This window comes from Trichosurus vulpecula, chromosome 2 (genome assembly GCF_011100635.1).
Source record: "Trichosurus vulpecula isolate mTriVul1 chromosome 2, mTriVul1.pri, whole genome shotgun sequence".
NCBI classification, from domain to species: Eukaryota; Metazoa; Chordata; class Mammalia; order Diprotodontia; family Phalangeridae; genus Trichosurus; species Trichosurus vulpecula.
In genome coordinates, this window is record NC_050574.1 from 23042045 (window position 1) to 23067895 (window position 25851).

The 25851-nt window shown below is 37.8% G+C and overlaps 1 protein-coding gene across 3 annotated transcripts in view; it reads right to left on the reverse strand.

Annotated features, from left to right (window-relative positions):
* The window catches only part of LOC118838122 (calmodulin-binding transcription activator 1-like), a 113545-nt gene that overhangs the window by 62847 nt on the left and 24847 nt on the right, over nucleotides 1–25851 (reverse strand). For 2 of the 3 annotated variants that reach the window (XR_005009588.1, XR_005009589.1), the window contains exon 2: nucleotides 2710–2828. Coding sequence is in view for 1 of the 3 variants with exons in the window: in XM_036745335.1 (XP_036601230.1) it covers nucleotides 2710–2855; nucleotides 3433–3459 (173 nt within the window). In the remaining 2 variants the exon portion in view is untranslated. Of the gene's footprint in view, nucleotides 1–2709; nucleotides 2856–3432; nucleotides 3460–25851 lie in introns of all 3 variants that reach the window. The other variant, XM_036745335.1, reaches the window with a different exon arrangement.

A 25851-nucleotide genomic window follows, 5' to 3' on the forward strand; every position in this document is an offset into this window, starting at 1 on the left:
TCATAAATTTAGAATTAAAAGGGACCCTATTTATCATCTAGAGCAACTTTCTCATTTTACAAATGAAGAATTTGAGGCCTAGAGATGTTAAGTGATTTGTCTGAGGTCACACTGCACTTCTGCGATCCCCCCATTTGGGGTCGCAACCCACAGTTTAAGAAGCATTGAAGGGGTTGCAAGAAAAAAAGTTTAATTTTTCTATTGATATTTATGTTATTATTAAGAAGTCTTAATATCTGATATTGTCACAGTCGGCATTTGAACTCAAGTACTCTGACTTCTGGGGAAGCTAGGTGGCACCACAATGGCTGCAGTCAAGAAGACCTGAGTTCTAATTTTGCCTCAGAAGCATCCCAGCTATGTGACCCTGGGCAAATCACTTCACACTGTTAGCCTCAGTTTCCTCATGTGTAAAATGAGCTGGAGAAGGAAATGGCAAACCACTCCAGTGTCTTGCCAAGAAAACTCCAAACAGCATCACAAAGAATCAGACACAACTGAAATGACTACAACAACAGCGCTCTGACTCCATTCCCACTTAACTTCTCTGCTCCCAGTTTATTCATCTGTGAAATGGCCACTGAATAACACGATCTCGCTAAGGTTCCTTCTGATTCAAAATGAATTTTTAAACGGCTTACAATCTGGTCATGTGAACTAAGTTAGATCAGTAATTGCCAAAGAGTATTTATTTGGGGGAAGGAATTCAGGCACTGGCTATTCAGAATAACTTTTACTGCATGTTAATTTCATTTTCACATTTAGAACTGAGAAGATGAAACTGATTCTCTATCATCTTTTATTGATCCTATTTACAATTAATTGTTTCTGTCCTATAATTGTCATGGCACTTTGTCTCTGAACTTAGTGCAGAAATTCAGCTGGCCTGCAACAAGTTAAGTTAGAAATCCAGCTCTAGTGCAGTGAGTAGAGCACCAGCCCTGGGGTAAGGAGGACCTGAGATCAAATCCGGCCTCAGACACTTGACACATATACTAGCTGGGTGACCTTAGGCAAGTCACTTAACCCCAATTGCCCTGCCCAAAAAAATAAAGAAAAGAAAAAGAAATACAGCTCTACTGTTAGGCACTGCTTTATTTCTGCCTCAAGAATTCTGCTGTCCTTAGGGGACGCAGGTAGATACCAGGGAGTGCGGTCAAGGAGCTTTCCATCACCAAGCTATTCTGCAACCATGTCTGGTTTGCTACCCAAAGAAGTCTGAGCCACTATCTTTTAACCCTGCAGCTAGATTCAAACAATCCACACTTCTTAGTCACAGGAGGAAAGGAGAGGGTTGCTGCTAGCCCCTCGATTCCCAATTTCCAACCAATCACATGATTCCTCTCGCCTCAGCCATGTAACCAATCATGCCGTCTTCAACTGCAAAGTGAGTTCAATCTTCCACTCAAGGTCTTTGGCTTAAAACTGAGGCAGAGCCATTGACCCATTCTTATTGGCAGGTTTGCACCGGTTAATAAAATGTTATCTTGCTCAAAGAGAATGTGCTTTGAGTTTGAATCATAAGTGATTCAAAATTATAAAATCTTTTATAATTGACTGTAATTGATATGGCTTTAAACAACCTAATGTTTCTGTAAGAGGAAAACTAATTCCATTTGGAGGGAAGAGGCATAATTTCCACAAAGAACTAAAAAGCTTCCTTCTCCCTTCAAAGATACTGAAAATGAAATGGTTATAATGGATACTGAAATCATCATGGACAATTTTTCATCTATATAACCACATCTGGCAACGTAAGACAAAATCTATCTGAGGAAAGTAAGAGCAAGGGGACCTTAGAAAAGCAGCACTATTGTCCCTATACAATTATTACACATAACACGGCACCCCACAAGATGCCAAGTCTTAAACACAGAATTAAATGGAGAAGCACTTTGGCAGAATTCTATCTTTAAGTCAAGTGAATATTAAAGAAAGATTCTCGTGTTGACATACTTGTCTCCCACTACTTCATACCCACTAAAGCAGGGTTACTCTTAAGAGCCTAATACCCAGATTTCTAAAATGAAAACGATGACCCAGGTTCTGGCACATTCACAGCACTAAGACCCATAATCCAATCTTTCCCTGAGGAAAAGGCTGTCATCTCAAAGCTTTTATTAATCAACTTTAGAATTATATATCAAATGTTAAAGACCTCATCCAGTGAGCATCCACTATTCTTAATAAAAATACCTTTTAATTAAGCTAAACTTATTAATTCTCCAAGAGAAACTTTTTTTCATCTAAAAGGCCTAAGTACTGTTTTCACTATTAAGTACTCTATTATTATTGTTTTTAATAGTAACTTTATCCTGGCAAGACCCTGCACTGTTTCATATTACACAGAAGCTGTGTCTTCATTAATTTGTAACAACAGTAAGAACTAATGTTTAACTCAGATACATGCAGAGTTTAACCACACCTCTGAGACACCAAAATACAAGAAAATACAAATAAAGGCTCATGCTACGTTAGTCAGTCAGTATGCATATTTTGTCTTTCCCCAAACAAACCAAGCATGTGAGAGAGAACAATTTTGATTTAAGTAACAAACTCCAGAAACATTTTGGCTTCCATGGAATCCAAGTATAATGTTCTTTTCCAATCCCATTTTCAATTTCAACATTTTGATTTCCAAGCCCTCACAAAATAGGAATCTAAATCGAAACCTAAAAATTACAACCTAAAAAATGGTACTGTATCTACCTCATTAGTGTTCCAGCGGTGCCTCTCTTTGGGTAAACTTGAACATTTCGGTAGACATTCAAGCAGCTTTTTCGGTAAAAAGATTTTTACATGACTGCCATTGCTGTTCCCATGATCATCTGGAGAGAAGACAGAAGAACATTCAGCTGCAGAGAACATGGAGGCTTGATTGTGAAGCACTCTGGCTGAAGCCAGAGCATTTATAATGGTTTCCTCCCTGGGTTTGGCTGTCTGCCACCCACTACACCAAGCCCTCCACCCCCACAGGAGATCCTGCCTACCTCACAGGGCTCTGGGGTGTTCAGGGGGGAAGCACCCTCTTTCCCTAGGGCAGGCTTCCACCCAGACTGCAAGAATCTCTATTCGTGGGGTGAAAACTGTACCACTCAGTAGCAGCCCCAGTAACGGGCTTCTCTTAATTTATTTCATCTACTCTTTGGGCAACAGACTCACACCAAATCAGTGGGACCACACTCAAAGGTTTCCCAGCTTGGGAACATTTGCCAGCACTGGTATTCTATGTGCCCAGCCTTGGAGAACAAATGATACTACATGCAGGGGCAACCAAAGCTGGGATTCCAATCACATCATCTTTGAACTTATGAAGAACAAGGATGATGGTCTGGACAGCAGGGTAAGAATGAAGACCTTAAAAAAAGAAAAGACACCCTTTAGTCATTTCTCTGCGCTCATGATACTCATTTTCACTCCTACCAGATATACTGGCAGCACTGATCTCATCAGGAGGCCCTAGAACAGAAAAAGGAAGCATCTCCCTATGTTAAGAAATTGAAGATGACAGTTTATGGATACAGAGCAGGGCAAGGAATCAGGAAGCCCTCAATTCAGTCTGTCCTTAGGAGAAGGAGTTCTAATACCATGTATTTGCTTTAAAAAGCCTATGATTCTAAGATTAAAAGTCAAATTGGGCCTCATTCCCCACTCTACCCCCTAAAAAACCCATAAATGCGGAAATATCTTATCATTTGAAAAAAACATTTCAAGTCACAACACGGTTTTGCTTCTAGACCATAGAAGCTTAAGATACCAGAATGATGAGCTCTCAGCTAAGGATGAAATATATCTCAAAAAAACTGAAAAGATCCTATCAGCCACAGGCTTGTGGATTTGATCAAGAGGGCTTTTAAACCAAAAATGGAGTGGGAAAGAGAAAAAAAAACCCAGATAAAACCATAAATTCTGATAATATGGAAGACATCGAGTACAATACAGAAGGAACAAAACTAGGGGAAATGTCCAGTAATTCACAAGAGAAAATAACTGAGAAGAGCAGGAACAATACTTTTGTACGCAGATGTCCATATACCAATGTACAGTGAACAGTAAACAAAGTGAACTTAAGATTTTAATGCTAAAAGATAAAACTCATTGGTTACTACCAAGGTCTGGTGGGATGAGACTCACAACTAGAATAAAGCAGTAGAAGGGTATATCTTGTTCAAAAGAAAAAGAATTAAGAGAAAACACAGCAGAGTAAGTACTATAAGCCAAAATAACCACAGTATATATTACATACCAAAGGAAAACTCACAAATCTGGGAGGGTAGTGGACTGAGAAGCACAGCTCAACATGAGCAAGGTTAAAAGAAGAGGAAAAAACCGAGGTGATGTTGTGGGAGGATGCAGAATGCTCAGGGAGACTTTTTTTTTTAATAGGAGATTAACTCCTTACATACCTCAGAAGCTGGTACAAAGGAGAAACACAGCCGTAGTTAAGGAAGACTTCAACCACCTGTGCATGTGTTGGAAGACTCACTGTGCTAACAGATTCTTCTAGTGAAAACAGGAACTGCTACTCTTAACCTAATTCTGACCAACATGGAAGACATGGCTGGCAAAGTGGAAACAACAGGCCCTGGGAGAGAAAATGATCCTGTCATCTCAGGAGTTTATGATAGCCAGTGACGGAAATAAGCCTATCTGGTAGTACACACAGTCCAACATGTATCAGAGACTTTTAAGAAATGAGACCTGAGAAGACTCAGAGAACAATCTCATTCCTGTCAATGATTCTACAAAGGAAGGCAGCTCAAGGGTGAGAGGCTCTCAAAAAAGGCATTCAGGCCACTCAACTACAAATGGTAGCACTGAGGAAATCCAAGGGAAGTATCTAGAGGGGCTGATGTGTTACACCAGCTCTGATGAGCTCAGGCTGTAAAAGGGCATGTAACCAAGGAAGGCTACAAGAGATGAGGACCTGCCCAAATTATCTTAGTAAAGGTAAAAGCCAAAAAGAAATAAAAGTCACCAAAAATCCTAAGGACAACAGAAAGAGCTCTTATAGCTAAGTCCAGAAAGACATCACGAAAAGCCTGTCATGAAAGAGGCTGTGGGCATGGTTACTGAACAACTGCTGAATGATCCCTGAGCACTTAGAAAGGTAAGCGGGGACTATTAGGAGCAAACACTAGGTCACTAAAAAATATACATATTTCTGAACAGATTAACTCTTTTTTTTAAACAAAATTACTAGACAGGTAGACAGGAAGAATGACATAGTGACAGTCTATCTGAATTTCAGAAGAGCATCTAGCTTTCTATTATGATGTGTCCTCGTGACAGTACAATCAACCAATCAATTAACATTTATTAAGCACCTACTATATGCCAAGCACTGTGCTAAGCACAGACAGGTAAGATTTTACAGATGATTAAATGACCAAAATAACTCACATTAATATAGATGGTCCCAAAAGTCTTAGTGCAGTTTTAAGTTATGAAAACTTAAACCCATGCTAAGACTACTGGAACACCCTATATGATGCTTTAAAGTTTGTGAAGCACTTTACATGCATTATCTTGCTGCAGTCTCACAATAACCCACTGAAGTAGGTGCAGACATTATCATCCCCATTTTAGAGATGAGGAAACTGAAGTTTGGAGAAGTTAAGTGGCTTTCCCATGGTCAGTGTCAGATGAATTAAATTCTATCAGAGATAGAATGTAATCCCAGGTCTTCCTGACTCTAAACACCAAACTCCCAAAGATTGTCGATTATCATAGATTGACACCAACCTGAAGGTGGGTCTCTAGTGGCCAGCTCAGGGCTCTCTGTCTTTGACACTGTTCTCTTCAACAGTTTGATCAATAACTCGGATGAAGGCATCCTTGGCATATCTGAGAACATGAGAATAAGAGAGCTAAACCCAAAAAGACAGTCTGGAACAATGAGCGGTTTCTAACAAGGTGGAATTCCGTAATGGTGAATGTAAAGCACTGCATTAAAGAGTTCAGAAATCAAAAGCACACAGACAAGATTTAGTCTAACAAATAAGGATTGGGTATCCACCAGGTATAAGGCACTATGCTAGCATTGGGGATGCAAAAAAGGGAAATGGCACAATCTTTGCCTTCACGGACCTTAAAATCTAATAAGGATTACAAGAAATATGCACAAATTACTATTAGACAAGTTACAAGATAATGAGGCAATATCCCAGTAGCTTAAGAAATTCAAGGAGGGAAGAATCACCTCTAGCAGAAGGATCAGGAAAAAACCTCATGGCAGAACAGGAGTAACCAAGTGAGGCCTTCAAGAAAAATTTGAACACCTCGAGCTAGAAGGGGCACCACTACAGACAAGTGCACGGCACACGGCACACAGCGCACAGCACACGGACTCCAGGTAGACAAGGGCAAGATGAAATTGAAGAACAGGCAATCAGTCCACCCCATTTGGCTGACCCACTGAGTAGCAGAACATAAGGCTATAAGGAAAGCAGGTACCTGATTATGGAGAGCCCTTCCTACAAGGGAAGGATGTTACCCTTTGGCAGCAATGGGGAACCACTGAAGCTTTCTGAGTAGAGGAATACTATAATCGAATAAATGCATTTGAAATACTTCTTTGGCAGTAATCTAAATGACAGACTGTGGAAGAGAATGACTAAAGAAACTAGTTAGCCAGGCTATTATAATAATTCGAAAGGAGAGAAGTACTCAATCAACAAGCATTTACTAAATGCCTACTATGTTCCAGGCAGCATGATGACTAGAATGGTGTCAACGTGAATGTCAAGGAGAGGACAGATGTGAGAGAACCAACAGGTCGGCCCTTGGCAACTGACTGGACGTGGAAAGAGGAGGCTGGGTCTGAAAAAGATGGCTACTGTACAACAACCAACTGAGAAAGATTTGGCAGTATTCATTAACTACAATTACAATATGAGTCAACACTATGATGTGGTTGCCAAAAAAAAGTTAATGCAATATTAGGTTGCATTATTAATATACATATAGTATCCAGAACCAGGGACCTCATTTAAGTTCCATTATTGCTCTTTATTAGGTAAACCCACTTTGCATACTGCGTTTAATTCTGGGCATCCCACTTTAAGATAAACCGTGACAAACTGAGTGCATTCAGAGTAAAGCAGGCAAGGCAGTGAAGAAATTCAACTGTGTTACGTATGGAGAATATATGAAAGAACTGTGGACATTTATTCTAGAGAAGATTGAGGGAATCTCTCTTCAAATAGCAGTGACACAGAAGAACTGATAGAATAAGATATAGATCTAGTGAAGAAAATAAGAATTAACACCTGGAAATTACAAAAAGGCAAACTTGGGCTTAAAAACTGCCAAATAAGAGCTGCTCATCAATGAAAAGAGGTCTCTCAAGGTTCAAGGAAAGGGAAAGGATGTCCACTTTTCTGAGACACTGACAAAGAGATACCAATACTGGGGCTAAGACTGAGCTAAACAACCTCTGCGGCATTGTCCAATGCTAAGATTCTATGATTCTATAAATGTTTTTCAAATTATAAAGATCTAAGAACAATATCTAAAATTAAACTAAAAAATATATTAACCAATCCTCTCTGTACCAATATACAAAAAAAAAAATACGCCTTTTCAAAATAAATCACATAGGGGAAGAGAACACATAAAGGAGAACTGTAATGGAGAGGTGGGAGAAAATGGGTGACGTGACTGGAGAGGCCTAGGAAGCATTGTGGAGGCCTCAGAGCAAGAGATAGGGCCAATTTTGGGTGCCAAAGCCCAGGGTAGTTTCAGATAAGTACCTCTCTCTGGGGCTGAGCTTCCTCATTAGTAAAATCAGTTGGACTAAACTAAGTGTAAGGTCCTTTCTAGCTCCAATATTTTTTTTAAAAAATCAAGTTTGCTTTTTAAAAAACTTTATATTTTTGAAACTTTAAAATTGTGTTCTACAAATCATATACTCAAATTATCTTGTGATTAAGTAATTATAGTTAGGTATTCATTGTTTACTTCCAAAGGCCTCAAATAAAATTTCCCTTTTATTTTTATAGTACAAAGCTAAAAGATGGCAGTCATTAAACATTTAACTTTTTTATAGTTACTGATCATAAAAATATGAGAAGTCAAATCAATAAGCATTTATTAAGCACCTACCGTGCCAAGCACTGAGCAAAGTGCTCCCTAGGGATACAAAGAAAGACAAAAACAGTGCCTGCCCTCCAAGAGCTCCCAATCCAACAGAGGGAGAAAACATGTAAGAGCGTAGAAACAAGATCAGGCTCAGATAAAGTGGGAGCTAACCTCACAGTGAAGTCACTGACATTAAAGAGGATGGGAAAGGGCGTCTTGGAGAAGGCAGATTTTAATCGAGACTTGAAGGAAACCAGCAAGGATTGGAGGCTGAGAATTGCAAGAACAGGGGACAGCCAGTGAAAATGGAACAGCAAGGATGTGAGTCACGGGATAGTAAGAATACTCGGGAAGGAAAGAGGATATAAGATTAGAAAGGCAGGAAGGGGCCGGGTTATGAAGGGCTTTAAAAGTCAAAGAGGAATCTATATTTAATTTTGCAGGCAAAAGGGAACAATGTGAGTTTATCCAATTGGGGGGAGGAAGAAGGGAGGGGAGAATGACGAGGCCAGACCTCCACTACAGGAAGATCACTTTGGCAGCTAAGTGAAAAAATAAAAACTTCCCCCCAATATTTCCTAAAGTGGCTAAGATAACCAAGACATTTTCAAAGGATCAGCTCTACAGAAGTTTTCCTTATTAAGAAATGATTAATAGAAAATGGTTAAGTTCTAAAATTCTAAATGCATCAAATGAAACATTTTATAGAGGTGAACTTTAAAGGGTTATAAAGTAAATTTTTTTTTTTTTGCTCTATGACCAACAAAACCATCCCAGGCCTTAGTCACTTTTGTCCCTACACACACACTCAGTGATCTCTTCGGGTCCTACCCATACAACTATTACCTTTTTTGCAGTTGGCTCCTAGATTTATATACCCAGGTCTAGTCTCTCTCCTGAGGGCTGGTCCTATTTCATCACTTGACTACTGGACGTTTTCAAATGAATGTCCTATTGGCATCTTAAAATCAGTATGTCCAAAACAAAACTCATTCTCCATCCCCTCTGCTCAACTCCCGTGTTTCTACTGAGAGCACTGCCATCCTTCTGCAACCCCTGATTTGCAAGCCTTGGAGTTAACTCTTGACTCGACTCTCTCCTTCCTCACCTCCCCACAGCCAGCCAGCTGCCAAGCCTCATCAATTCTACCTCCACCACATCTCTTGCTTCCTTTTCTTTTCATGTGACCACCACTCTACATCAGGCCCTCAATACCCATCTAGACTATTAAAAGAGCCTCTGATTTGGGCTCCTTGCCCCTAGATTCCTCCCTCTCCAAGCCATATTCCACAGCTGATTCCAAAGTGATATTCCTAAAGCAAAAGTCTAACCACATCCTGCCCCTGTTCAATAAGCTCCAGTGCCTTCCAATTACCCCAGAATCAAATTTTGATTAATTGGTTTTCAGTCATGTCTGACTCTTCATGATTCCATCTGGGATTTTCTTGGCAGATACTGGAGTGGTTTGCCATTTCCTTCTCCAGCTCATTTTAGTGATGAGGAAACTGAGGCAAACAAGGTTAAGTGACTGGCTAGAAAGTGTCTGAGGCCACATTTGAACTCAGGAAGATAAGTCTCCCTGACTCCAGGCCCAGCACTCTATCCACAGAGCCAACTAGCTGCCCCTGGAATCAAGTACAAATTCCTTTATTTATCATTTAATGCCCTTCACAATCTGGATCCTTTCTAAAGTCTGTGCCTTTCTAGGATAATGACACATCACTCTCCTTTACATAAACCAGACATTATAACTAAACCAGTCAACTTGCTTTTCCCCACTCAGTCAACAATGAATAAACATGCATTAAGTGCCTACTGCATGCCAGGCACCATGCTAAGCACTGGGGATACAAAGAGAAGCAAAAGAAACTCTTGGCCCACAAAGGGCTCATAATCAAATAATAAGCACACACCACATCACCTCTCTAGTCTTTGCCTCTACAAAGACTGTCTTCCATGCCTTCAACGCAGTCCTCAAATCCCCCTTGTCTTTAGAATTCCTATCTCCCTTGAAGTTATAGGGCAAGCCACCTCCTGCACAAGGCCTCTCTGAATCCCCCCACTCATCAGTTGTCAGTGCCCTTTACAACAAAATTACTTTCTATCTTTACTTATCCCCCAACAGAATATTAGTTCCTTGTAGGTAAGAAATATTTCATTTTTGCCTTTGTATTCCAGAGCAGAGTTGGGCACACACTAGGTACTTACTACGTGTTGTTGAATGAATGAATGGACAAACAACCCTACTGTTTCCTAAGGTAGCCAGCCATTTCACAACTGAATAAGGTGACAGGCTCAAGCATGTGGGAGTTGAGTTAGGCTTAAAAAAGAACTGTCCTATTAGGAAAGGAATTAAGAATGCCAGGATGTGTCAGGATGTGTTAAAGAGTTTATCACTCACTGATCCAACCATTCTGAAGAGCAATTTGGAACTATGACCAAAGGGCTGTAATACATAGTGCATAACCTTTGACCAGCAATGCTGCTACTAGCTCTGTATCCCAAAGTGATCAAAGAGAACAGAAAAGGATTTTTGTGTACAAAAAATATTTATAGCAGCTCTTTTTGTGGTGGCAAAGAACTGGAAACTGAGGGGATGCCCATCAACTGGGGAATGGCTGAACAAGCCGTGGTATGTGATTGTGATGGAATACTATTGTGCTATGAGAAATGATGAGCAGGATGCTCTCAGAAAAACCTGGGAAGTTTTATATGAACTGATGCAAAATGAAGTGAGGAAAACATTGTACACAATAACTTCAATACTGCATGATGATCAACTGCGAACGACTTAGCTATTCTGATCAACACGATGATCCAAGACAACTCTGAAGGACTTAGGATGAAAAGTGATCCACCTTCACAGAAAGAATTGATGCAGTCTACATGCAAATTGAAGCATAATTTTTTCACTTTATTTTCTTGCTTTTTTTCTGCAACATGGCTAATATGCAAATGTGTTTTGCATGATGTCACATGCATAATCAATATCACATATCTTACCTTTACAATGAGTGGGGGAGTGGTGGGAGGGAGAGAACTCAGAACTCAAAAAAATTTTGAAATCAGTATTAAAACTAAATTTAGGGGAAAAAAAAGACTTTCTCACTCTTTGGGAAAAGGCAAGGTCTGGTTCGTGACAAGGGTCTAGCTGAGCTAGCCTCTGAGGGGACTTTCTGACCTGAATATTCTGTGAGAGTCTGAGCACTGCTCTAGCAGCAGTCTCAGCTGATCTCTGACCCTGGGATAAAAGCAGAGAGAAGTGGAAGATCAGGACTGGGAACACGGAGGAATGAGAAGAGGGCCTATAACACTAAAGAACAGGCACAGCCCCAAGGGTTTTAGTGAACCACAAGCTCAATACGCATCAATGACAGAACATGGCAGGCATGAAATGGACATGCTAGACTGCAGAAATAGCCACTCACTAACATCCAAGGCAAGGGTGATGTGAAATCCACTGCATGCAACCTAGTGACCACATGAGGAACACGTGGTTAATAATAGCAACAGTATTTATACTGTGCTTTAAGGTTTGCAAAGCCTCACAATCCAGGAAGATAAGAAACCTCAGACAGAGGTTAAGTGACTTGCCCAGATCACACAGCCAGTAAGTGTCTGAGGTCATATTTGAACTCAGGTCCTTCCTGACTCCAGGTCAAGTACTCTATCCACTGTGCCACATGGTTCAGCTCTAGATATGAGGTAGTATTTTAGGAAGGACTCTGACAAAATAAGGGCTCTTAGAGGAGGCTGGATTTCTCAGGGATGCCATGAAAGAATTCTTACTCCAGCAGGGGATGGTTGGTCTGGTCCCTTCTCCCATTCTAATCTTTTGGAAGTTTTCCCCAACATCCATCCCAAATCTGCCTCTTTGACATATACGTCCATTGCTCCCACTTGTTCCCCCAGGGACCAAAGAGAACAAGTTTAACATGTGACAGCCTTGTGTCCCATAACCCTTCTCCAGGTTAAACATCTCAATTCTTTCAATGAGTCTTTCCATGGCCTGGATCCCAGGTCCTCACCACCTTAAAGGCCCTCCTCTATGCCTCTCTAGTTAATATTTTTTATTTGCTTTTCTGGGTACATGTTGTTTCCTGTTTCTTCTGGGCAAAGGTTTTGTCCTAGTATCCCCAGAGCCTCACACAGTGCCTGAACTACTCAGCAAATGATTGCTGAATGAATGAACAGACCCACGAAATTTTAGAATTGAAAGAAACCTCAGAGATAAGCTGTCCAATCTCCCACAAAAAACACCAGTATCAGGATAAGTGATCATCTTGCCTTCCCCTAAAGACCTCCAGTGACAGGGAACTCAAAGACACTAACATCTTCCTCCTTGTCCTTCCCCTCAGGCAGTCCTCTCAATTTTGGGACATCCCTAATTGTTATTAAGTTTTTCTTATACTGAGCAAAAAATACGCCTTTGTAATTTTCACCCATTTGCCCTAGTTCTGCCCGCAGGACTAAGTAGAACAAATCGAATCCTCTTCCAACAGGACAATCCTTTGGTTGTCATGCCTCACCTTCCATTCACCAAATTTTCTTTTATCTAAGCTAAACATCCCTAGGTTCATTCAATATATTCTGGTATAGGATGGTTTTCACTCACTTCATCCCAGTGATCCCTCTCTGAAATTAACTCCAGTTTGTCAAAGCTGCTAATAAAATGTGGCAGAAGAAGCTTAAGACACAATAATCCAGATGTGATCTGACCATGGGATAGTACAATGGGATTTCCATCTTCACTCTAAACATGACATTAAATTAAAATCCAAAGTTAAACTTAAGTTTCATAGGATTTAAAGCAGGAAGGAAACTCAGAGATTACATAGTATACCCCACTCCCCAATTTTACCTACCCATGAGAAAAGTGAGGCCCAGAGAAACTCCCGTCTTATGTCTCCAAATTCACTTCTCTTTTTCTGACACCACATAGTAGTATCAAAATAAGTTTTATGTTAAACCCTGCCTGGGCTAAATAACACACCTCAGAACAGCCTTCTCGTTATTTGTTTAAGTGGATCTGTCAAGCCCGAAAACATACTAGCATAATTCAAAAATCAAAATTGTAATTTTAACTTTAACAGATTACTTACATAGGATTTTCAAGCCACTCCTCCATCTCTCCCTTCCCCACCCCCCAAAATAAAACTCAATGGGGCTATAGCAAAAGTTAAAGGAAAAAGTTTAACTAATAGAAAGTTCATACAAAGTTCTGTATTAATTATATACTATAAACCCTTTGTAATTTTATGTGCTTGTTCATGCTCCCTGCACTTCATCCTCCCAAGAGAGGCAACACAGGCCATAAAACTTTAAAGCCCAGAATACCAAATCACATGAGCCTTTACCTCCTTTCTCCCTTATCCTAAAGGATTTTTCTATTTTTTTTTAATTTAAAAAAACTTGCTTATGAGATCAAGATAGAGGTGAAACATTAAATTCCCTATATGACAGTAATCATGATTTTTACTGAGCTATATGTCAACAACGGTTCTCTCTCTGAGTAAGCTATTTGTCTATAGGTATAACTCTAAAAAATGAGAACATGACAGTAAGAGTTTAACAGATGATTTATTTCTATTTTTGCTATCACAACCAAAACTTTAATTTCCTGACCTTTTAAATTCCTTGTGGAAGCCAGCAGCTGTATGGCACCATACAGAACCTGTACACACTGCTTTTTCAATAGCACAACAATGTAGTGCTACTGAAAATGCTTCAATCTTCCACATTGATACCAAAGCAAGGAGTGGTGAATCTGCCTGAAAGGCTTTTAAAAAAGGAAAAGTGGAATGGCTGTGTAAGCACTGCCTCAATAAAGTTTCTAAATATAGAGTTTTATTGGAGATGTGCAGCCATGGGCTGAAAGGGAATGAGAGTATGACAGGCCAATGGGTTCCCCTTAATCAGTTTTTAACTGTGCCATTTCTAGAGTTTTATGTTTATGCAGAAAATAAATTAAACATTTTTTAAAACATAACAATGACTTATGTTCCATCCTGTGCATTATGAAGATTGCATACTCAAAAATAAATACATGGAAAGGAATATTAAGAATTCAGGTCAGCAAAAGCCTAACCGCCCCTCACTTTCAATGTTAAGTTTCCCTAGTTTAAGACTGGCAAATAGTCACTTCTCTTCTAGAAGAAAAAAATTCTTCATTCTATTAAGCCTTAGGAAAATCCCATTTTTTTCTAAACGTCACACACGAGAATTATTTTCAAAACCAGTGATTGAAAGAGATCTTTTAAAATTATTAATCACTTAAGTAATAACACTATTCATAATTTAATGATGTTCACCATAACAAATAAAAATTTAAGTCAGTAAATGCACTTGCCAGTTTTAAAATCTTTATGTAGCAACTGCAACTAAAAAACATAAGGCATATATTAGTTTCTAAATTGTACCTTAGCATTTAATTCTAGTAGTTACACTCTGACACTGTAAAAAGGGCAATTTCAACCAAATTACAGTTGTACCTTTAATTATCATTATCTGGAAAAATGTGAATATGATGTATGTCTTTACAAAAAAATTATCTACAATACCTTGCAATAAAAATAACTGGTAAAGCTTCTGAAATAGACACATGATTTGCATAGTTGACAGCTATAATTCCAAGGAATGAGTTATCCTTTCTAGTCAACCTTCAAATATTTTCCAAAAGATTTTTAAACATGAGTATAAATGAGGTAAAAAAAAAAGTTCTAAAATGTTGATAAATTTTTATTCATTTAAAGTTAAGAATTATGCAAAATCATATTTCTCATACTAATGTTTTCTTTAAACTGCAATTCATGTGTCAATTCACTTATTTAAAGCCCAATAATTTATCAGACCTTCCTTAAAAGAGTCTACTACTTTCTGACATCTCTAAAGTAAGCTTTAACACTAAATTTACTACTAAACTCTAACCTGGAAATTACTAATATATTTTATTTTGACTCATAATTAATCAAAAATTAAAATAACTTTAGTCCTCTGAATAAATTATGAACACTGTTATTCAATCAAGTTGATTATGATTAATTTCTCAACCTCCAGACTGAACTCTTCAAAATAAGCCGGTATAATGGTGCATCAGATTGCAAAATCTTATTGGTAACATATTTGATCAACAACTGGCAGCAGTAAAATTAAAAGGACACTCTACAACTTTCTGCTTAGCTACTCTAATTGTGTGCTTAAATTTAATTAGGAACATACAAAATGAGTTAGGAAAACTTAAGCTCAAATCGTTGCATACAAGTAGTAGTCACAGCAGCAAGTCTGACAATTACTAACCTATGGACAAAGAACTGATTTAATTTTTGCACTTTTTTTCTTTAGAAAGTCCCTTAAAGGAATTAAACCCCAATTATAATTTTGAAAAGCAAAATTTTCAGAAACAAAAACAAAGACCCCCCCCAAAAGAAACCTAGTTTTGCTAATCAGCAATCCCTAAAATTACTTTTCTTGTTTTACATAACTTGATAAAAAATTCCAAACCTTTTTTTCCCCTACATTTTAATTCACATTTAGTCAGTTAACCAATAAACATTTATTAAACACCTACTATGTGTCAGGAAACTATGCTAAGTGCTAGGGACACAAAGAAAGGAAGAAGATAATCTCTGCCTTCAAGGAGCTTAGACAACTATGTACAAACAAGTTTATATGAGGATAAGTTGGAAATAATCAACAAAGGGAAGGCACTAAAACAAAGCAGGGTCATGAAAGGCCTCCTATAGAAGAAGGGACTTACAGGAAGCCAGGAGGGACAGCCAGTGAAAATGTCTGTACCTTCCACAGTAATGGGGAAGTCTGGAAGGGGGGAGCATTTAGAGGAAAAGATAATGAGTTCAGTTTTGGACATGCTGAGTTTAGGGTATCTATAGGACATCCAGTTTAAGATGTGAAATAGGCAGCTGGAGATACGAGAAAGGTCAGCAAAGAGGTTGTAAGCTCTGAGAATCATTAGCAGAAAAATGATAATTGAATCCATGGGAACTGATGAGATCACAAGTGAGAAATAGTATAGAGGGAGAAGATAAGAGGGCCCAAGATAAAATCCTGAGGGACACTTATGGTTAACAATGTGATTAGGATGAAGATCCATCAAAAGAAAACTGAGAAGGAGCAGTCAGGTAGGTACGAAATCCTGGAGAGAGCTGGCATGAAAACCAAGAGTGTCAAGAAGAGAATAAATGAGTGTCCAAGACTGCAGAGGTCAAGGGACTATTGATAACTTTAGGGAGGGTAAGTTCAGCTGAATGATGAGGCTGGAACCCAGATAATAAAGTCAAGAAAAGAGAAAGGAAAGGGAATGGGAGTGGAGGCACCAACTGAAGACAGCCTCCTCCAGGTGTTTGTTTAGGTCACCTCATACCTTTTTCCTTATTCCTTACAGACCTTTTTTCCCATCAATACTCCAAAGGATCTATGATCCTTCAACATGGGTGTTCTCTCCAACGATGTACATCACAATCTATCCATGCCTATCTATCCTCTATCACTCTTATCCACATTCTCTTCTAAGTTCATCAGAAGACTCATTCAACTTATTGAGGGTCCCTCTTTAAGTTCACTTGACACCTAGAAAGTGTCCAAAATTCAATGCGAAGTTATACATGGTAGTTATATGAGATTCCATGCCGTCTTGGGGAGGGAGGGGGGAGGGAGGGGAGAAAATCTGGATCTCAAAATTATGTAGAACCGTGTGTTGTAAACTAAAAATAAAAAAAAATAAAAAAAAGAAAGTGTCCAAAATGCATGCAAAGGTTCCACTGGTTATCCTTCAGTCTTGCCGTGTGCCTAGTCCAACCTATTTTTCAATCATACACTTCTTTGATGACATCTTTTGGAGGCCCTCCCCTCCTCCTGCATGATGCCCTTGCTTATATAATGTATTGAGTCCTGCTCAAACACAACATGTCCCCTTCCGCTGCTCTTTGGGTCCCCATTTGAATCTTTGGACACTATGGCATTCCGTATTTCACAGTCAAACAGCATTAAACAACTATTGGCATTAAGTAAAGCTGGACTTTGTTTCAGGGAGAAGCTTGAACGAATCTTACAATTTTCTAAAAAGCAATCCAACCAATCCAAAATTTTCACATAAAAAAAGGTCTTTGGAGGGGTGAAGCCAAAATAGCAGAGAAAAGGCAAATGCTCACCTAAGCTCTCCCAAATTCCTTTCCAAACAACTAAATAATGCCTCAAAATGAATTGTGGAGTGGCAGAATCCACAAGACAGGGTGAAACAATTTTGCAGCCAAAGACAACTTGAAAGGTCTGCAGAAAAGTCCTGCCTCGCTAGGATGAGAGTGGAACACAGCCCAGTGCAAGTAAGATCCCCATCTAGGCTGGCAAGCAGCAGGCATTGGGGGCAACTGAATCAGCAACTGGTCCAAAGGTGATTACAGGGGTTCCTCTGCTAGCACTGGGCATTGCCGATGACAATCCAGGCTGCAGTCCTGGGCAGTTCCAAAGCAAAGAGGAGTACTAGCACACCACAGCTTGCAGCTGCAGGGGAGCAAAAACCCTGGTCATAGTTGCAAGGTGGAGAAGAGTACTTATGGTAACTCACAGACCAGAGCACAGGCCAGAACAGTAGCAAATACACCTCTCCTTAGATCATACCACCTTAGAAGAATTGAAAACTTAAAGACTTCCAGAACTAGTTCTGAAAACAGCTTCACAAAAAACCTGGAGCTTAGGATAGGGCCCCCTCCACCAGAGGAGCAAAGCCCAACTTTAACATAAAGTTTAAAGTTAAGAAATATCCTGGAAAACAAGAAAACAGGAAAAATAACCTGACCATTGAAAGTTACTATTATGACAGGGAAGATCAAAACACAAACTCAGAAAAAGACAACAAAGTCAAAATTGCTACAAAAAAGCCTCAAAGAAAAATGTAAATTGGTCTCAGGCCCAAAAAGAATTCCTGGGGGAGGTCAACCTCCCAAAAAAAAGAAGACTTTTAAAAACCAAATAAGAGACATAAAGGGAAAACTGGGAAAAGAAATGGGAGTGATACAAGAAAATCATGAAAAAAGAGTCAACAGCTTGGTAAAGGAATCATAAAAACATACTGGAGAACATAACACCTTAAAAAACAGAATAGGGGGTCAGCAAGGTGGCACAGTGAGTAGAGCACTGGCCCTGGACTTGACACATGTACTAGCTGGGTGACCTTGGGCAAGTCACTTAACCCCAATTACCCTGCCAAAAAGAAAATGGTTTAAAAAAAAAAAAAAGAACAAAAATCCAAGAGAAGAACTTCTTAAAAAGTTGAATTGGCCAAATGGCAAAGGAGGTACAAAAGCTCACTGAAGAAAATAATTCTTTAAAAATTAGAATTAGGTAAATGGAAGCTAATGACTCTATCAGACATCAAGAAACAACAAAACAAAGTCAAAAGAATGAAAAAAATGGAAATATCAAATACTTCATCAGGTAAAAAAGGTCAAGGAGAGATAATTTTAAGAATTATCAGACTACCTGAAAGTCATCATCAAAAAGAGCTGAGACATCATCTTTCAAGAAATTAACAAGGAACACTGCCCTGATACTCTAGAACCAGAGGGCAAAACAGAAATTGAAAGAATTCACCAATCACCTACTGAAGGAGATCCCAAAATGAAAACTCTCAGGAATATGAAATGCAAATTCCAGAGCTCCCAGGTGAAGGAGAAATACTGCAAGCAGCCCGAAAGAAACAATTCAAATATCATGGAGCCACAGTCAGGATAACACAAGACTTAGCAGCTTCTACACTAAAAGACTATAGGGCTTGGAACATTATATTCTAGAGGGCAAAGGGGCAAGGATTCTAACCAAGAATCACCTACCCAGGAAAACTAAGTATAATCCTTCAGGGGGAAAAAATAGACATTCAATGAAATACAGGACTTTCAAGAATTCCTGATGAAAACACAAGAGCTGAATAGAAAATGTGACTTTCAAATACAAGACCCAAGAAAAACATAAAACAGTAAACAGAGAAGACAAATAAAGGATTCAATAAGGTAAAACAGTTTACATTCCTACATAGTAAGATGATACCTATAACTCCTAAGAACTTTCTCATTATCAGAGCAATTACAAGGAATATACATAGACAGAGGGCTTGGGTATGGCCTGAATATGATGGGATGACATCTAATAAAATTAAGGAGTGAGAAAGAGGAATGCATTTGGAAAAGGGGAAAGAGAGGTAGAAAGGGATAAATTATCTCACATCAAAGAGGTGTAACAGAGTTTTACATCAGAGGGGAACACAGGGGAAGGGGAGTGCACTTGAACCTTACTCTCAACAGAATTGGCCCAAAGAGAGCATAATATACACACTCGGTTATAAAACTCTATCTTAGCATACAGAAAGGTAGGCAGGAAAGGAATGGCAGTAGAGGCTGATAGAAGGGAGAGCGGATTGGGGGAGGCAGTAGTAGTCAGAAGCAAAACACTTTTAGAGGATGGACAGAGGATGAACGGAGGCAATAGGATAAACAGGGTGAAAATAAAATAGAGGCAAATACATAGTAATCATTAACCGAAAAAAATTTGGACCAAGTTTCTCTGATAAAAGCCTCATTTCTCAAATATATAGAGAACTGAATCAAATATATAAAAATAAGACCCATTTTCCAAATGAAAAAATGGTCAAAAGATAGGAACAAGCAGTTTTCAAAGTAATAAAAGCTATCTATAGTCTCACGAAAAAAATTCTCTAAATCACTATTGATTTAAAAAATGCAAATTAAACCAATTCTAAGGTACCACTCCACACTCATCAGATAAGCTAATATGACAGAAAATGACAAATGTAGGAGGGGATGTGGGAAAATTGAGACACTAATGAAATGTTGGTAGAGTTGTGAACTAATTCAACCATTCTGGAGAGAAATTTGGAACTATGCCCAAAGGGCTATAAATTCATGCACACTCTTTGACCCAGAAATACCACTACTGGGTCTGTATCCCAAAGAGATCAAAAAACAAAAAGGAAAAGGACCTACACGAACAAAAATATTTGGAGCAGCTCTTTTTGTGGTGACAAAAAAATTAGAAATTGAGGGGATATTTATCAAATGGGTAACGGTTGAACAAGTTATAGTATATGAGAGTATGATGGAGTACTACTGTATTATAAGAAATGACGAGCAGGATATTCTCAGAAAAACCTGTAAAGACTTACATATACTGATGCAAAGTGAAATGAGCAGAACTAAAACATTGTACACAGTAACAGCAACACTATAGTGTGATCAACTGTGACTAACTTAGCTATTCGCAGCAATACAATGATCCAAGACAATTCCTGAGGACTTATGATGAAATATCCAACTCCTGAGAAAGAACAGATGGAGTATGAATGCAGATTGAAGCACACTTTTTTTTTACTTTATTTTTCTTGGGGGGGGGGGGATTGTCTGTGTTTTCTTTCACAACATGACTAATATGGAAATGTTTTGCATGACTATACATGAAATTGCTTGCCTTCTTAATGAGGGACAAAGAGAAGGAAGTAGAGAATTTGAAACTCAAAATTTTTTTAAATGAAATGCTAAAAATTGTTTTTAAATGTAACTAAGAAAAAATAAAAGGGTCTTTGATCATGTCAGCTCTAACCTTAAAGCTTTTCAATAGTTCTCTATAACCCTTCATATCAGTCATTTTACTTCAGATGTCAAGAAGCTGTCAAGATAACCCTCTATCTATAATACTATTTCATGTTAATATCTATATTACTACCCTCATTTGTCCTTAACCTCCAGCTTGATCTATTTTGAGTCAAATACATCTTCAAGAATGTATTTATTAGAGAAATGCAAATTAAAACTGAGGTACCACCTATCAGATTGGCTGATATGACAGAAAAGGAAAATGAGAAATGTTGGACGAGATGTGGGAAAATTGGGACACTAATGCACTGTTAGTAGAGTTGTGAAGTGATCTAACCCTTCTGGAGAGCAGTATGGAACTATGCGCAAAGAGTTATAAAACTATGCGTAGCCTTTGACCCTACTACTAGGTCTGCATCCCAAAGAAATACAAAAATTGAAAAAGGAAAAGGACCTATGTGCACAAAAATATTTAGAGCAGATCTTTTTTGTGGTGGCAAAAAATTGGAAACTGAGGAGTTGCCCATCAATTGAGGAAAATCTGAACAAGTTGTGGCATATGATTATGATGGAATACTACTGTGATGACAAGCAGGATGCTTTCAGAAATACCTGGGAAGACTTACATGAACTGATGCAAAGTTAAATGAGCAGAACCAGAACACTGGACATAGTAACAACAATAATGTACAATGATCAACTGTGAATAATGACTTAGCTATTTTCAGCAATATAGTAATTTAAGACAATTTCAAAGAACTCATGATGAAAAATGCTATCCACTTCCAGAGAAATAACCGATGGCATTTGAATGCAGATCGAAGCATACTTTTTAATTTTATTTTTCTTCAGTTTTTTAATCTCTGCTTTCTTTCACAACATGATAATATAGAAATATGTTTTGCATGACTGCACATGTATAATCTATAGAAAATTGCCTTCTCAATAAGGGTGGAGAGGAAAGATGGAGGGAGAGAATTTGGAAATCAAAATTTTAAAAAATGAATGTTAAAAACTTTTTACATGTAATTAGAAAAGAAAATTTAGAAAAAAAAAAAAGACATAGTTACCAAACAGTCAGTCAATCGATAAACCATTTTTTAAGTGCCCACTATTAAGTTCAAGTCACTGCACTCGGTGCCAGGAATACAAAGCCAAAAATAAAACCATTCCCGTCTTCAATATTAACATAACACTACCTTTATTTGAATAACTAATTGTAGTTTCCAGTGACTTCACATCCATTAATGCTTTTGATACTCACAACAATCTAGTGAGTTAGAGCAGACAGGCATTATTATCCCCATTTTATAGATGAGGAAGAACTGTGGCTCGACAATGCTCAAGGAACTCGAATACAATCACACAGTGGGAAAGCAGAAGAATCACAACTATAGTCAAATCTAGTGCTGTTGTCACTATACTGTGCTCTCTGAAATTAATCTGTCTGCCAAGCCCACACTTTAATCATAACTCAGGAGCTCCTTCAAATCCTGTCTCATACAAGTGACACAACACTAAGGATTTAGGGCACTTGATAAATACTCTTGCCTGATTAATGCAAGTAGTTTTCCTAGATGAGAAAAGGAGGTCTAACAATAGTTTTCTTAAAAATTTGTCAAATAAATTCCCCAAGATTCACTCTGAAGTATAGGGAAATTTTTTAAACACAGATACACTAACAAAAGTACAAATTAAAATATTAAAATAAACTTTGAAAACAGTCTGGCAGAAATTAGGTTCAGATCAAAATCTTACACCACACTCCATATGTGACCTTAATATTAATGATTATACTATTAAAAAACTGGAAGACAAATAGATCATATGCCTCTCACAGCTATGGAAAGGAGATGTATTCTCAACCAAGCAAGAGATAGAGGCAATTACAAAAGATAAAATAGATAACTTTGATTACTTGAAACTGAAAAGCTTCTGCACAGTCATTAATGCATCTAAGAAGAAAGGAAGCAGTCAAATGGGGAAAAAAAATCTCTATATCAAATTTCTCTGATAAGGGTTTGGTATCCAACATATATAAATAATTAACAAATATATAAAAAAATCTATTAACTATTCCCCAAAAGATAAATGGTCAAACAGTTCTGAAAAGAACTGCAAAGTATTCACAACTACATAAAAGAATTCTCCAAGTCACTAGTGAGATGCAAATCAAAACAAACCCAGAGGTTTCTCTTCACACCCTACAAGTGTGTGTGTGGGGGGAGGGGGAACCAAAAATGGTAAGTCAATGCTGAAGAGTTTGCAGGTTGCTAGGGCTAAGAAATTGTGCAACCATTTTGGAAGCAATTTGAAATTTGCAAATAAAGTGACTAAAATGCCCACATCTTTTGAATCAAAGATTCCATCAATCATAGGCTTAAACTCCTACGAGGTCAGCAATAAGAAAAAAGTTCCTATAGGCTCCAAAATATTTATAGCAGCACTTTTTTGTGATGAATAAGAATTGGAAACAAAGTACATGCCCATCAGTTAGGGAATGGCTGAACAAACTGTGGCACATGAATGCAAAGATACATTACCATACTGTAAGAAATTATGTGTGATGATTACAAAGAAACATAGAAAGATCTCAATGAACTGACAGAGTGAAGTAAGCAAAGTCAAGAAAACAATATATATAATAACTACAACAAAGTAAATGGAAAGGACAATATATCATAAAATCAAGTTAACTTTATAAAATTATAAGGATCAAGCAGAACTCAAAATAAAAGATACGAGAAGGCATCCCCAACATACACCTTCATAGAGAGAGGTGAAAGGTCCACAAGTGTTATACATTGCACACGTTTTTAGCCTTTCTCAACATATCAATTAGTTTTGCTAATTTTTTTTTCCACTCTCTAAAAAAACATTATTTGTGATATGGAATGGCTCTCTGGGAGGGGAAGGATGCATGGGGTACTGTGGTTATGTAAGAAACAGAAAAATAGGATAAAAACTTAATTTTTAAAAATTATATGTTGAAGTTATTACATACTTAAAAGGAAAAGAAAGTAGTACTTAAGAGAGAGATGAAATTTCATGTAAAAACCCCTTTTTTACTTGCTACTTCAGTAAATGGTCATTTATATGTTACTATATTTATGGTCTATATCACACAATTTTAAATGCAAATTTCTTTTAATGCCTGGGACTTAAGTATTATGTTTTTTCTGTGCAAAAACTCATGAGCATATTAATGTAAAATGCAATATTAAAAACAATATCCCTAGAAAAACCAAGAACTAATTCAAATTTATGAGTCATTTCCCAATTGATAAATGGATAAAGGATATATAAAAAGGCAGTTTCCAGAGAAATAAGCCCAAGCTATCAATAACCATATGAAAAAATGTTCCAAATCACTAATAATTAGAGAAATGAAAATTAAAGCAACTCCACTCCATATCCATCAGATTGAGAAAAAAGGAAAATGACAAATGTTGGTGAGCCAGGAGAAAACAGGCACATTAATACATTGTTGGTGGAGCTATAAATTGCTCCACCCATTCTGGAAAGTACTTTGGAACTATGCCCCAAAAGTTAATGAATGTGTGCCCATATGCCAAAGAGATCCAAGAAAGAGGAAAAGGACCCATATGTACAAAAATATTTATAGCGGTTCTTTTTGTAGCGAATGAGTTGGAAACCAAAAGAATGCTGATAAACTAGCTATGTAAATACAATGGCTATTTTGCCAAAATAACAAAAGGGACAGCTTCAGAGAAACCTAGAAAGACTAGCACGAACTGATGCAGAGTCAAGTAAGGAGAATCAGAAGAAAAACATATCACAATCTATCCTGTCTGTCCTCCACTCAGTTGTAAAAATAATCTTCCACAGTTAACTATGTCACAACTCTAAATCAATAAACTCCCGTGACTTCTATTGCCTGCAGGACCAGGCCTTCAAAGCCCTTCATTACCTGGCCCCTACCCCACTCCCCCACCCTACTCCCCCATACACACACCTTTCCACACCCTTCCTGGGACAAGAAAACTCCACCTTCCAACTCCAGACATTTCTAGACTGTCCCCCATGCCTGGAATGCTCTCCCTCCTCATCTCTGCTTCTTGGCTTAGCAGGCTTCCTTCAAGTCCCACATAAAATCCCACCTTTTACAATAAATTTGTCTGATTTCCCTTTATTCTACTGCCTTCCCTCTGTTATTTCCAATTTATCTTATATAGAGCTTGTCTGTGTATAGTTGTTTGCATGTTGTCTCCCCCATTAGACTGAGTTCCTTGAGAACAGAGATTGTCTTTTGCCTTTCATTGTATCCCAAACACTTAGAACAGTGCCCAGCACACAGTACGCACTTACATGTTTATTGACTGACTGGCTGATAATAATATAAACACTGTAAAGACCATTTTGAAAGAATTCTAATTAACACAATGATTCCAGAGGACTGATTATGAATCACACTACTTACATGTGCTGAGAGAGAAATAATGGACCCCAGGTACAGAATGAGAAATATATCTTTTGGACATGGCCAATTCAGGAATTTGTTTTGCTTGACTATGCATATTTATTACAAGGTTTTAGTTTTCTTTTTTCGGTGGAGAAGAGGTAAGATGTTCTCACTAACAGATTTTTGTTCATTGAAGAAAATAAAATTAAATTTCAAAAATCTCCTTTAAATTAAAAAAAATTAGAATATTCCTGATACTAGGATAGAAATGAGATTTTAAAGCTTTTTCATCCAAATAACTATATGTCCACTACCTACATCAAAAACATTTCATGAGTATTCCAAGACTGTAGTAGGCCCTTTGGAAGCTGAAGAAGTAAAAAATCTCTGCTCTCAAGTTGCCTAGTGCTGTTTCTGAAATTCAGCTACCATTAAACATCATTTAAATGAAATTAAACATTTACAAATTCCCATGGAAACCTGAAAAAATAACAGAAAAAAATACAGAAATTATTACATTCCTTTGAATCTTGCTGCCTGATTACCTTTAAGTCCTAAGAACATGCTAATTAGCTTGGTTAACTTACTCTAATACATGAATAAAGATTTTCGGTTTTTTTCTCTTTATCACATAGTCTTTATAAACCACACATTTAGAATCATTTGCAGATATTTCATATGTTCAAATTAATTATAACCCACTAACTTATGATCTTATTAATGTTTACA